At 31.2% G+C, this 14789-nt stretch overlaps 1 protein-coding gene across 22 annotated transcripts in view; it reads left to right on the top strand.

Moving 5' to 3' along the window:
- Window positions 1-14789, top strand: part of LOC117170201 (plasma membrane calcium-transporting ATPase 3) — a 1035667-nt gene that overhangs the window by 364448 nt on the left and 656430 nt on the right. For all 22 annotated transcript variants that reach the window (XR_004466737.1, XR_004466741.1, XR_004466738.1 and 19 more), the window contains one exon: window positions 12043-12318. Coding sequence is in view for 17 of the 22 variants with exons in the window: in XM_033356800.1 (XP_033212691.1) it covers window positions 12162-12318 (157 nt within the window). In the remaining 5 variants the exon portion in view is untranslated. The remainder of the gene's footprint in view (window positions 1-12042; window positions 12319-14789) is intronic.

The raw sequence follows: 14789 nt of genomic DNA, 5'->3' as shown, positions 1-14789 counted from the left end.
GTATATATATATATATATATATATATATGTGTGTGTGTGTGTGTGTGTGTGTGTGAACTACAGTTCAAAAGTTTTAAGTTCACCTCTTTTTTGATGATTGATTAAGTTCTCTTAATTTTAACTCTGTCAAAGCAAAAAAATTTTCTCTATAAAGGATTAAATGCCATAAAAATTCTGTAGAAAATGAGCCCTGGATGAAGCATTTTGTTTATTTTTCAAGTAGATGTTTCAAGATGTGTATATTTCAATGTTTTCTTAAATTTTCAATAACTTCCTTAATGTTCAATAGTTTTTAATGTTTTTGGGCTCATTTTGAAGCTATTTTTTCACAGTATCATATCAGCTCATGATTATAAATCTAGAATAGTTTAAAAATATATTTGGTGTCTAATGAAAATTTTGAATAAAATTTTTGGATCTATGAAAAAAAAAATTTTTCTATTTTTTTGAAATTTTCAAAATTTTGAAAAGTATGTTACTTTTCTAATTTTCATCGAAATAAAAAATTTTAATTTAGATAATTTGCAAACTTTTACCCATCTATAAGAAACTTTGACAAAAATGTAAAAAAATTTTTAAAAATTGAAATTTTGAAAATGCTCTCAATTTTTTAATGTTGATTGGAAATGTCTGATTAACGAACTTAACCTTCATTTTGGGGACCTTCAGAAGTGTATGAAATGCGGACACGATTGGACAAATCCTTCAAAAGTTAGCGTGGCTACAACATTCAGGTAACCATACAGACCACACCGACAAAATGTTATGATTTTCGGATCGAAAATTTGGACGATTACATTACACTCTCATAAATGAGAATGTAAAAATTAATTTAAACAATAAAAAGCTTATTTTTCAATAGAATAACTGCATTTTCAGCCATAGAGCTGAATTTTTAACTGAAAATAAATATTCCAACAAAAAATATTTTAATATTGAATAAAAAACAGTTGAATTTATGCAAAAAATAGGAATTTTGTAAACAAAAATGAAATACTTCACTTTTTAGTTAAAGAAATAATTTTAAACCAAGACAAAGGAGGTTTGAAGGAGTTACATACATTTTCAACCAAGAATAATAAAATTTTAACAAAAAAGATGATGTTTGAAGCAAGAGGATAATTTTTCTACTAAGAAGTCGAGGTTTTACCTACAAAATTAATTTTTTACAAAACAAATATTTTTAATACAGTAGTTTAATTTTTAACCAGTAAAATAAATTGTTAACCAAAATAAATGCATTTGCAAACAAGCAGAATATTTTTCTGAACAAAAAAAGGCTAATCTTCAAACCCATACTTGAAGATTCAAATAAGAAGATCAATTTTCAAGAGAAAAAACAAAAAAAGTTAAAATTTCAACCTATAACAATGATTTGTGAACCAGAAATATTAATTTACAATAAAAAGTGTCGAATTTTGAATAAAATACATGAATTTTCATACAAATGGTTCATTTTTAAACTAAAAGAGGCGAATTTTTAACCAAAAATGGAATAGTTAAATTCTCAATTAATCAATTTTTAATTAAGAAAACTGATTTTCATCAAAATATTTTATTTTAAACCAATAAGAGGAATCTTCAACAAACATAGTAAAATGTAATAGTTGACATTTCAATGTAAAAATGTTCAATGTAAAAAAATAGAAAACTTTTGGAAACAGCTACTTTGAAACATTATTTCAGTCAACAATAATATTATGTTCGTGGCATGTAAAACTGCAAGAAACACTGACCGTACTTGAAATATTAAATTTTTCTTTTTAAGCTGAATAACTGACCCTTTGACACTATTTTACGAATGAACTATAAATTTTTGCTAATAATTTGTATAATTAAAGCTATTCTTATACAATAAGTTTGAATTTTCGTAGAACTCGCACCTGAACAGATCGCGCACTCTGATGAGTGGCAAACTGGCCCATTGAGGTACTCCACATGTATACTATACAGTCAGGGGCGTGTATACCGTTCCCGATGGATTTTCCTTCGCAGTCAAACATATTTTGAAACTTTGTTTTCTAATACGGAAACATTTGAATACAACCACACCAAAAAGCACATCACTATTTTGCAATTATGCATGAATAAACGAAGCAGCTTGCAAAAAATTTGACAGTTTGAGGTTACAAAACGTTGCTGTGGTCGATGCATGAAGTTGATCGGACCTCTCTTTCTACTATGTGAAATAGACAACGAGGTGCGATCGAATTCGAAAAAATGGTTCTGAGATCTCTGCTTCTATCGTATGAGGTGGACAGAGAGGATCCGACCTTCTTCTAATGACAAGTCAGAATTCTTGTTTTGAAATGATCATACTCTTTTTGAGTAGTCCCAATTCTGGCAGCTTTTCGCACTACACATGTGTCGCCTCGGAAGCAGGATTGGTGGGTACCGTTCAGTGTTGGTTAGTAACTTGTTACAAGTAACTAAGTTAAAAAAAAAGTTACGTTATTTGTAAGTTTTAGAGTAGCTTAGTTAATTTTAAAAAAAAACTTGTAACGTAACTTAGTTACGATTTATGCCTTAACTTGTAACTTAATTTTAGTTACTTTATAGTTACTTTGTGTTTTTTGTATATCTTTTTTATATGGTCAATTTACATTTTTTTTCTAATAAAAAAGGAAGGGATTAAACACTCGGATTTGAAAATTGCGCGGTTTTAGAACGTTAGGGTTTCCGTATTCTTGGGCCAATCAAAAATCTGTACGGCAATGACTCAACCACTCAACCAAGTTAAATATTACTGTTTCACTTGATGAAATATCTGGCTAGTTTTTTATTTACGGGAACAATCCCTGTTTTTTAAAATAATATTTTGATGAATTGTTAATATTTTCATTGTTATAATATAATAATAATAATAAATGATTTTTATTAATCTTGCTTTAATTATTTTTATTTTAAAATTAAAAATTAAGGAAGAGAAAATACTAACTTTTTAGGTAACTTGAAGTCACTTGCAACGCTCGTGCCCGCTGTGTAAGTATAGCAGCGGTAAAAGACAAACTCCAAAAAACACCACGTTTCTAATTTTGTACGTACAGTATCATCGCAACAGATTTCAAATATCGCATTAAATTAACTTATAACACTTATAGCAAAATCCGTGTGGGGCATTACGCGGTGCCCCCTTGTTCATAAGCTCAACGAAGCTTAGGAATTACAGCATTATTTACAAATCAACACTACAGAAGTAAAACAAAGAACACTTACTATTCATGTTTTCCTCGATATATATTATTAACCTCATCACTTTAATTATGATTATAAGCATAGAAATCGTTTCGCTGCAAATAGAAGTGCGGTGGTTTTCGATTTGAAACAATTGAGCGTGTGGATTCCATAACGCCCTTAGCGGACTCGCTCTCCCAGTACGCCGTGCCTTGCGGAAAGGCGGCAAAATTTCCGAAAATTACCAACTTCGGAAATTCACTGCGAAAAAAATATGACTATATGAAAAACCCCTTCTGATGCCAATTATGTTGTAAAAGTAGATTTCTTTTTTATATTTGCAATATACAAATTATATGCAAACCATTACTGCTAGGAATCGTTTCCTCAGGCTTTGACGGACAAAAGTCTGCAGGGAAGTTTCGCGGACAGACAACTTTTGGTTTCTAATTACGATTTTTTTTAGGTTTTTTTAATGTAAATATTTGCTATTATATGAAATACAACTTCATCCTCATAATAAGATTCTTACATAAATTGTTTAAACAATTTATCATTGTTTTCAGAATTTTTCTCTTAGAATAGAGATAGAAAGTTGCGGGTTTTTCAAAACTTCACATTTTTTGTCTAATTTTCAATTAAACTAAGGTAGTACTTAATTATTGTTAACAAAAAGAATTGTTTAAACAATTTATTATTATTGTTAATAATATTCAATTTCAATAATGCTATAAAGTTGGGGTTTTATCTGAAATTTTTAACTGTTTGTCCAATTTACAATAAGAGTGAGGTGGATAATTAGTTAATGTTGAAAAATTAATTGTTTAAATAACTTAACCCGTTAACCGTAGGGCTTTTTTCGCACCACTTCACCGTAGCGGGGGGTCGATTCGACCCGATGCTTTGAAAAAAATCAAAAACGTGTTCCTAAAAATCTGAAAAATTTCATGGTTCTTGTTTGAACCTTCTACCTAATGGCACAATTTTGCAATATGTGTTTCAAAAAAATTATTGTTGATATAATTAACAATAAAAAATTGAAACTCAAAGAAAAAAATAGTTTTTTCAAAAATTCATAACTCAGAGACAAGTGAATGAAATTGAACGGTTCAAAAATGAAATGGAAGGAGAAGAGCGTGCCTTTTAATGAAAAAATGTTGGAAGAAATTTTGACAGAATTGAAACCCTTAATTTTTAACATGATCTCATGCATTATTTTAGGTGTGAATGTAGGAGGTCTTGATAGAAATATACACATTGTTCTATGCAAAACCATTTATTTAATAACAAAAAATGATTTTTTTATTTAAATATGTACACAGAGGACCATGATTTTTCTTATTCAAATAATATAAAGTGAAATCGTAAGGTAGATGCACCTCTTTTCGTTCATGCTCCTATTATCGTTCTAACTTGACTGAAATGTAATAAATAATGAATTTTTATACTTTGACTTATAAGGAGTAATAAGTGCATTCACCTTACTCTCGCTGGTATAGAAAAAAAAGAAGAATAGTAAATTCACCTCAAGTGTCATCTATCGAAATACATACGTAAACCGCAGGGGGGGGCGGGTCAAATCGACCCAAACTGCACTTTGACTGCACCCTATAGCTGACTGAAGGATACAAGTGACTAGAAACTATGCGTGAGGCTTCTATCCTAGCTTAAAATTTTTTAGATGGGGGTAAGGACCCATGTTCTTGCTTGGCTCGCAAATGGCACCGATTTGAAATTTCGGCCTGGGTCAAATCGACCCCCCTCCCCTATGGTTAACGGGTTAATATTATTGCTAATGATACCTAATTCGAATAATGCTGGAAAGTTGCGGGTTTTTCTGAAAATTTCAACTTTTTATCCGATTTTAACTTAGTATGGTAATAATCAATGTAAAAAAATAGTAACTATCTTCTCTTATGTAAGTGAAGAAATGTGCTGGTTTCTACTTAAATGTTCAACTTCCTTCTGCTCTTTCTAATTAAAAAACATTTCTTTTTTAGATTTATTTGTTCATTTGATTTTAAGGTTATATAAATATTCTTGAAAAAATTCAAAACAAATTTGAAGATTATACATATGTCAAAAAAGTGTGGACGATATATTTTAAACTAACTCGCACTATTTACAAAATTTAAAAAATTATCAAAATTATCAAAATTGACCTTTTATTTTCCAGATGCTTTCGAAATCTTTGGAAATCTTTTGAAATGTTTTGATACCTTTTCAAATTTTCTTTAATGATTATTTTTTTCAATAAAACGTCATAAAAATATTTTCCAGGAATCTCAAGAATAATCTTTCATCCTTTTGAAGCATTTCAAAATTCTTAAAAATCTTAGACTTTTTTTCGAAATCTTTACAAATATACCTTCAAATCTTTCAGATTCTGTTTGCAAAATTTTGGAAATCTTTTGAAATGCGGTTTTTTTTTAAACTTCCACTTTTTATCCCATTTTCAATTAAACTTAGTTGATACATAATTATTATTATATAAGTTTCCTATTAGAGTGAGGTGGATAATTAATGAAAGTTGCAAAATTAATTGTTTAAATAATTTATTATTATCGCTGATGGTACTCAATTTGAATAATGCTGGAAAGCTGCGTTTTTTTTTAAATTTTCAACTTTTTGTCCACTTTCTACTTAGAGTCAGGTAATAATTCAAAAAATACAACAAACTTAATTGCTCAAACAAATTATTATTGCTTAAAACTATCCTCTCCGATGTTGCTGTTAGGTATTTGCGTTTTTTTTTGGTTAAATTTTAATTTATTATGGTTTGTAACTGTCTTCTCTTAGATAAGTGCAAGAAAATTGTTGTTTTTTAAATGTCCAATTTTGCTTTGCCTTTTTAGTTATGAAAAAAGAGTAATGAATAAACCTGATAAAGAATCATATTTAAAACAATCTCTTTTCTGTGTATATTTCTTTCTAAAATTAAACGGATATTTCAAATATATGCTCCAAATTTTCTACATGGATCCCAGGGATTATCCGGGATAGAAGGGGGGGGGGGGCTGACAATGAACTATGTGCAATACCAAATTTTTCTATTGCGCTTTGTAAAAAACTGCTTATTATAATTCAAAACAAAACTTTCACTATTCATTAATTTAAAGCGATACAATACTATTTGAAAAATGATACTTTTTGGGGTTTTCTTATTATTTTTTTGTAACTACGAAGTTAAAGCAAAACTAGATATTTAGGAAAAACCGCAACTTTCTATCCCTATTTAAAGAGAAAATTTCTGAAGACAATGATAAATTGTTTAAACAATTTTTGGAAGCATCTTATTATGAGTATGAAGTTGTATTTCATATATTAGCAAATATTTGCATTTAAAAAAACCTGAAAAAGTTGGAGAAAAAAAAACGAGATCATTTCGTAGAACAGAAGCCGAGTTTTCGCGAGTTTAATTTAAAAAGTCATTGATTTCGGTATAATGAAAATATCCGGTTTTTAATTTTTAGCAAAAAAAAACTATCAATTTCATTAAAAAAAATTCTTCATAAAATTTGTGCGGGTCGTCGAGCCGCATATAGTCATATTTTTGCGCAGTGAATTTCCGAAGTTGGTAATTTTCGAAAAATTTTCCGCGTTTACGCAAGGCACCGGGTACTGGGAGAGTGAGTCCGAGCGCTAAGGATGTTATGGAATCCCCACGCTCAATTGTTCTCGTAGATGAATGGCCCAGTTTTTTGAAAAAATTAATGCATACACATTGTTCAGTACACTACGTACACTAGTCGACTAAAGATTTGCAGTGCAATGTCGATTAGTATAGAGCCTCATAGAGGTTTCTCCTGAATGGTAAATACCTGTATTTTACAAGAGCACAACTAAGTAAAAAGGTAGAGCACAAGGATACTTTCTGGACAGACCTCGTATTGCATGGTTACAGAGATATTATTTAAAATAATTATTCAATTGCATAGCTCGAGGAATCTAAATTTAGAACCCAGCCCCAGCTTGAAACAGCTACGTCGGTGCCAATTTATTTTCCATTTCATTCTGTTAGGTACTGAATTTAGAGTCCTCCAGTTTTGTAATTAAATTATTATTTTAATTATCATCTCAGAATATCCTGAAATGTTCATTTATGTCCACTCAGGGTTATGAACTAGAAATTGTAAGCTTAATTTCAATATGCATTTCATAAAATCTTGGGTGACATGTTTTGAGATATTCAGAATTTAAATGATAATTTAAAAAAAAAACGATAGAAAGGCCATCTATGGCAGTGGCCATAGGGAGGGTTTTCATGCCTGAACAGAAAGTGAGGTACTACTTACAGGGAAAAATTAGGGTACCATATTTATTATTATTATATTATTCCTATTTTAACATTAACTTTTAAAATATTTATTTAATATTGTATCAGTCTAATAATTACAATAATATTAATAACAATAGTTCAATGTAGTATAGTATTATTTTATATTACAATGTTTTAAATTATCCCATTATAAAAAGAAGATGAGTCGAAGTCGAAATATATCGAAAGTCGTAACGCATTTTCCTGATTTCTGATTGGCTTCTCATTTTGGTTTGAATGTAAACACACTAAGCGGAAACTTTGAAAATCGACACTGTACAAAATTATCAATTATCCAAGTAATTATTCGATAAAAACATAATTTGATCGTTGTACATCGTTTTGGTGTTTTTATTGTCGTTGTACATTTTTTAAATGTTTTTATTATATTATTATAGGTCAATTGTTTATGTTACCGACACCGACATGTAGGTTCAGAATTGGTAAGTGACGTGCTATTCCAATGACAAATAGTTATTACAGTGTGGCTCCGATCCTGTTTCGAAATCAAAAATCGAACGGACCTCTCTTTCTACTCCAAACGTTAGAAAAAGAGATCCGTTCGAATTTACACTTTATACATGGTATCGAGCTAACTTTACGGCCGTCAGAATTGGAATAGGACATAGAAAGAGAGGGTTAATTTAGAAAGTCTACCTGTATATTTATTTTTACAAAATTGTCAATAAGCCAAGTAATCATTACTTGGCTTATTCCACAAGGAAAGACTGTACATACAACTTTCAGTATGCCAGTTCCTTTATTTTCTGATTCCGTCTCCCGTATCAAAATTCAATCTAAAGATGCTCAATACTTACGAGAAGTAGATATTTTTATTTGGGACGAAGCTCCAATGGCGCCAAGGTATGCTTTGGCATTAGTAGAACGAAAATTACGTGACTTCATGAATGTTGATTTACCACTTGGTGGGAAAATTATAATTCTTGGCGAAGATTTTAGGCAATTACTGCCTGTGAAAAGTCATGCAACTCGCAGCGAATTAGTAAATTTATCCATTAAATTCAGTTCACTTTGAAAACATGTCTCTGCATTTTCATTAACAGAAAATATGAGTACTTTACCACAAGAAGCAAAATTCGAATAGTATTGATTGTCTGTGGAGATGGTACTTTAAATGACAATGATAATTACTCAATAGCACCAGAAAAATGTGTAGCTACTAGAACCGAAGATATAGTACAGACAATGTTTAGTAAACTTATTAAGGATCGAAGATTTGGAGATCTAGCAAAGACAGCTATATTATCAGCACGAAATGTTGATATTTAAGAAATAAATTACAGAGTTGTGGAGCTATTCGACAAAACCACAGAACGAATTTATACAAGTGTACACTGTAAAAAATATAAAAATTCTACCACTTAGAATGGTAAAATTACCAACAAAAATTGGTGCAATTTTACTACTCTGATTATAGGATGAATACCACTTGCATACTAGAAGTTCCAACCAATCTTGTAACTTTACCACTTTTAGACTGGAAATATAGCAAGGCTTTGTAAAAGTACAGTTTCTGCTTGTGACTCTGTGACTTTCAGAGCAGCCAATAAATGGACCTAGTTTTAGAGTGTGGAATTTGTGGACACTAAAGAAGTACAGAAACTGCTAAAAATTCCTTTTTCCAACATAATCTCACGTCTTCAAATTTGATAATTGATAACGCGGCGCATTTGCACAGCTCTGAACGTAGTATAAGTACAAGTAATTGTTAAAGTTTCGAAATTGCGGAAAATAATGAAAAACTGGTAAAAATAAAATTATGTGTAAAAGAGCGTACACGGTATAAATTATGGAAATATTTAATTGCAAAATTGATAAAAAACGTTAAACAAGAATTTTTTTAATTAAAAAACTGCTTTCTACTTTATTACTTATTTGAATGGGAAGTTTACCATTTCTAGTCAAATTACCATTATTCACATTACTCATGCAGATGCTAAAGTTAACATGTTGAATGAAAACTCGAATATTTTTGGTTAGAATACCATCACTTAAAATTCATAAAGCATTTGTAATTTTACAGAATCTGTCTAGAAATTTAAATAACCTAAAAGTTAAATTCCATACTGAAAGTGGATATTCGTTATTGTCAGTGAAAGCGTTACTTTGGGAGTAGGTAATAATCGGACCTACGCTGAAAGTATTAAAATTACCAGAAATTTTTTTTACAGTGTAGATAGTGTTGAAAATTTTGATAATGGAGATGTAAATTATGCAATACTCCCAGAATACTTGAACACATTGAATCCACCGACCCTTCTTTCTCATGAATTACAATTAAGAAACAGTTATATTGTTATGCTAATTCGCAATATTTCTATTAACGAAGTTCTATGTAATGGTACACGTTTGAAAATAATCGAACTTGCAAATAATCTTCTACGATTTTGCATTGTAACAGGTGATAAGGCAGGGGACAATGTCTTTATACATCGTATAACATTGTATTTTGAAGGATAAACGCTCGATAATATCGGGTTAGATATTCGTAAAGATGTATTTCACCATCGAAAATTGTATGTGGCATTTTCCCTAGTTCGATCTTGGCGTTCAGTAAAAATTTTCCTATGAGAGCGGCGGCAAAATAATATTATAAAGAATTATGTGTATACAGATATATTCAAATAATTTTGTATTTTTAAATAATAAAAAATAATATTTAAAACAAATTAAGTTTCATTATAAGTTGGATATTCTAAAATCAACAAAAACAAATTCATATATTCTTGGACAAAAATATAGGATAAACTTAAACTAGGTACATCTGATCCTTCTCGACACATTCCACAGAAAAAAACTGAAGATTCCATTGGAACCCATTTTTGTTTCCAAAGCAGCTGCGACAAAAATGAACCCCACTTGCTGAAAAGGAACCCAAAACGATAAATGAGCTTTAAATGATACCGCACTTGGGGTTCTAAAGGATCTCAATTGTAATTGAATCTATTTCTAATGAACTTATTTTTCGTTTTGCTCACTTGGATATTATGTTTGATTAATGATATAATATTTATCTTAAAGTACACATGTACTCGAACTCTGATGGGCATAACTTAATGAAGTTAATTAAGTTACAAAATAATACCGCTATTAAAATAGATATAATGACTTGATAAATATAATTTGCAGGTTATGTAGCAAAGTTCTCACCCTAAAGGCATATTCAATATGCAAGAAACTTTTCTTCTCAAGTCATCGGTCGATAACTGTGAATGGATTCTTAACTTACCAGCCTTACTTTGCAAGTCAAACCTGCCCTTACCTGAAAAATGGGCCAAAAGTGGCCGACCACTGCTCTATAGGTATCTATTGGAGCTCAAGTTCTGAATGATACCAACTTTTTTTTGAGCCGCAACTTTAGGGAACCTCCCATTTTTTTCTGTGTCCCTATGACTGACAGTTTAAAAGTGTCTACTTTTAAGCAAACAGAACACTTTTCTGCTTTCCATTCAAATCTATTTAATTAAAATATATGATGAGAAACTCATTTGCGAAAATGGCTTCTAATGTCATTTTACAATGAGTACCATAGATTACCTGCCATTTATGCTCGTTTATAATCTGCGATAAATGTTGGTTTTAACGTTTAGGAAAATAGATTCAAAATGCTAGTTTTTATTGCGGTTTCGTTATGTGAAGATTTTCTATAGACATATTTTTAAACTTAAAGTTTACATTATTATGGTTCACATTTTGAGTTTCAGAAATGAATAGTTTTATTAGGGTTCTGAAAAATTTCTATTAGGGAGACACCTCATTACCTGTGAGAGTGGGCGGGGAAGTATTTTAGGAAGGTATATCGGATAAATGGAGCACTGCGATGGTATACAAAAAGGAAGTAGATATGCCTCATCCATCGTCCAGGGGGGTGGGGTCTAACACCCAATACCCCTCCCTTGGCTACGCCACTGATGTATGGCACAATAAAGTTTCATTAAAAAATGGACTGTTAGCTCAAGTGTAACAACTTCCACCCTTACAATTCGCCCCTATAGTACTATAATATACGCTGTTTGAAGAAAATTGAAAGTAATTTGTTTTGATTTGCAATGGAATACCCTATATAATAAAAATCAAAAGAAAATAAAACTTGCTTTGAGGATCGTCGATAAGTTGACGCAAGAAATTAGAATCAGATTTCCTGGAATGGGATTTCCGAGAACGCAAACCTTGTTCACTTCTTGTCACAAACCGACAACAAAATTATAGTAATGAGAATTAAAAGACGTTTGTACTTAGATAATTTTGTTGCGCTGGTCTTCCTGATAATTGGTGCGTTCGGAGGCTAACAAAATGTCGAGATACGCATCGCAATGAGTCCACTAGAATCTTTAATTATCAATTTCACGTCCGTGAGACGTTGTTTCCAGCCTTCACTATACTCCGATTTCTGGAATGGGCAACTTAAATCTTTTTTCAAGAAATAAGTTTAAAAAAACGGTTTTGTTCGTTAGTTTTATGATACTACTTTTTATTTTAAATCCTTGTTACACATTTATAAAAAGACTATATTTTATTTTTAATTTCAGCTGCTGGACCTTCAGCAGTTTAGAGGCACAGAGTGTGAGAGTAAGGGAGTCGTTCGAGCTGATAGCTTTAAAGAAGTCTAGCAAAGTTGGTGTTTGCCAGCTTAGGTGAAAAAGTCGAGATGGCGACAATAGATGGGCGACCAGCCCAATATGGTATCACACTGAAGCAACTTCGAGAGCTCATGGAGGTTAGAGGTCGCGAAGGTATTAACAAAATTAATAGCCACGGAGGGGTCCAGGAGATCTGCAAAAAATTATATACTTCGCCTAGTGAAGGTAAGATTTTCTTAAATTTTATGCATTTTACGTACTATGCAATCATAGAGACGTATGAGTGTCCGCCAAATTCTACTTAATTTATGTGTTATTCGACCGAAAATCAAATTGCAGAACCGCCGTTTGTCATAATTTTTATTTTTTCGAATTTTTAGGCGACCTAACCTCTATTTGTCCTAACTACTAGTTATCATAATTTTTATTATACCGAATCCTCATTTAACATCATTTTCATATATTTGAATTTCTATTCCCTATAATATTTGAAATTATTTCTATCTTTCATTTATTACAAATTCTGTTTTTTCCGATTTGTATTCAACATAATTGTCATTTTTCTGAATTTCCAAATAACCTTATAATCATTCGCATGAATTTCTACTTATCATATTTTATATTGATTCGAATTATCATTTAACAAAACTTCTATTTTTCCAGAATAACACATTCATTTACACGTATCGCCATTTGTCACATTTTCCACTTCTTTGAATTGCCACGTCACATAATTTCCATATGTCATACAGCTCATTCGGCCTAAAATAAATGCGCGAAATTTTAATAGTGGCATGGCAATTCGATTAAATGGGAACTATGAGAAATGGCGATTCCTGTAAATGAATGCTAGAATATGTGATTATTCAGGGGAACAAATTATGTCAAATGATAATTTGATTAAATCTGAAATGTAACAAGCAGAAATTCTTGGACATGAATATTAGGTTATGCGAAAATTCGGAAATATGAAAGTTATGTTACATACAAATTCGGAAAAACAGATATGGTATTAAATTAAAATTAGGAATAATAAATTCTATGGGGAATAGAAATTCGAAAATATAAAAATGATACCAAATGAGGATTCGGTATGAAAGAAATAACGATAACTGTTAGTTACAAAAAAATAGGCTATGACACCTGAAAATTCGAAAAACCAAAAATTACGACAAATCCCGTTTCGGCCACTTGATTTTCAGTCATTTAAAACTTAGTTTAAATGGAATTCGGGGAATATTCATGCGCCTGGCGTTAGGAAAACCAAATACAATAGCAGGGTCGCTCAATGATAGCTTTTTCTGGCTTTCTCTGTGTGTCCAAAGGCACGCCAGTTTTTCTTTGAGCGCTCTGGCTACATTAATTTGTTTTGATTTCTGTCGGGTGCATTACAATTGCAAATTTCGGTTACACAGGTACACCAAAAAAGTGTAATTTTCCATGAATTACACCACCATACTTATATGTGTTTGGGATAACTGAATCTAAATTATGTTTATCCTCATCAGGTCTCAATTAGGCTCTAACCTCAAACTTCATTTATTTATTTCTGTGGTATAGCGCTGTCTTATTCTCATTAGATCTATGAAGAGGTTATCTCTTACGTTTAATGACTTTTGAAGCATGATCTCTTTTAAACGTTTAAAAAAGTCAACCATCATATTTGTATCCCATCTTAATATCGATGTTCCAATTGTTTTATACCTTGGTGGGATCGTTCTCCTTGTTCCTCACTGTAATATCCTAAATTTATTGGATTATTAATTTATTCTATTTATCATCAAACACCACATATTACCAAAGGTTTTCATAATATCAGCTAATATTTTCTTGGAGTCCCTACTGTTTTATTTTCCACGAAATTTCCTATTATAGGATTGGCTATTGGAAGTGGAAGCATTTGTTTCTGAATTTTTTTTTTAAACAATCGTTTTGTTGGTAATTGAGATAATCATTTATTTTAGATCAAGGAGATTTGTTCCAACTACTTTTCGAAAATTATATCGCACAAATGGCATCTTTGGCCTTGACGGCCGAATGTGCTATTTTTTCGTCGTTGTCCATCAGATGACATATCGAAAAATGGCGATTTTAACTGGCATCCCAGATCACCCAATTTAACTGCATCGGACCTTATTGTGGGGTTATTTGAAGTCCAAGGTATACGCCAACAAGCCAAGGACTCTAGCTCAATTGAAAGCCAACGACTCTAGCTCAATTGAAAGCCAACATACGACTTAAAATCACCGCCATATCGGCCGAAACATTGACCAACGTGATGGAAAACGCCGAAAAAAGAGCACATTGACCTTTAAGGTCAAGGGTGCCCATTTGCGCGATATCATTTTCAAAAAGTAGTTGGAACAAATCTCCTTGAATTAAAATAAATGATTATATAAATAAACAACAAGATGATTGTTAAAATTTTTTTTTTTGAGAAACAAATACTTCCACTTTAAATGGCCAACCCTGTACTTACCTGAAACTAATCCATGATTATGGCCATGTGTTTTTATAGTCCTTGTCTCTCGGTCAAAACTATTACGCTACATAAGCACAATAAGCAGATTTTTTTGTGAAGCCTGATTGCTGTCCTAGTACGAGGGTGGATTGATAAGTTTCCGGCCTGACCAAGAAAAACAACGTTTTTAAGAATTTTTTTTTTTTATTTCTCAACATAATCTCCTCCAAGGCTG

Source organism: Belonocnema kinseyi, chromosome 3 (assembly GCF_010883055.1).
Source record: "Belonocnema kinseyi isolate 2016_QV_RU_SX_M_011 chromosome 3, B_treatae_v1, whole genome shotgun sequence".
NCBI classification, from domain to species: Eukaryota; Metazoa; Arthropoda; class Insecta; order Hymenoptera; family Cynipidae; genus Belonocnema; species Belonocnema kinseyi.
The sequence above is the reverse complement of the archived record's forward strand: the minus strand, read 5'-3'. Positions and strand labels throughout refer to the sequence as shown.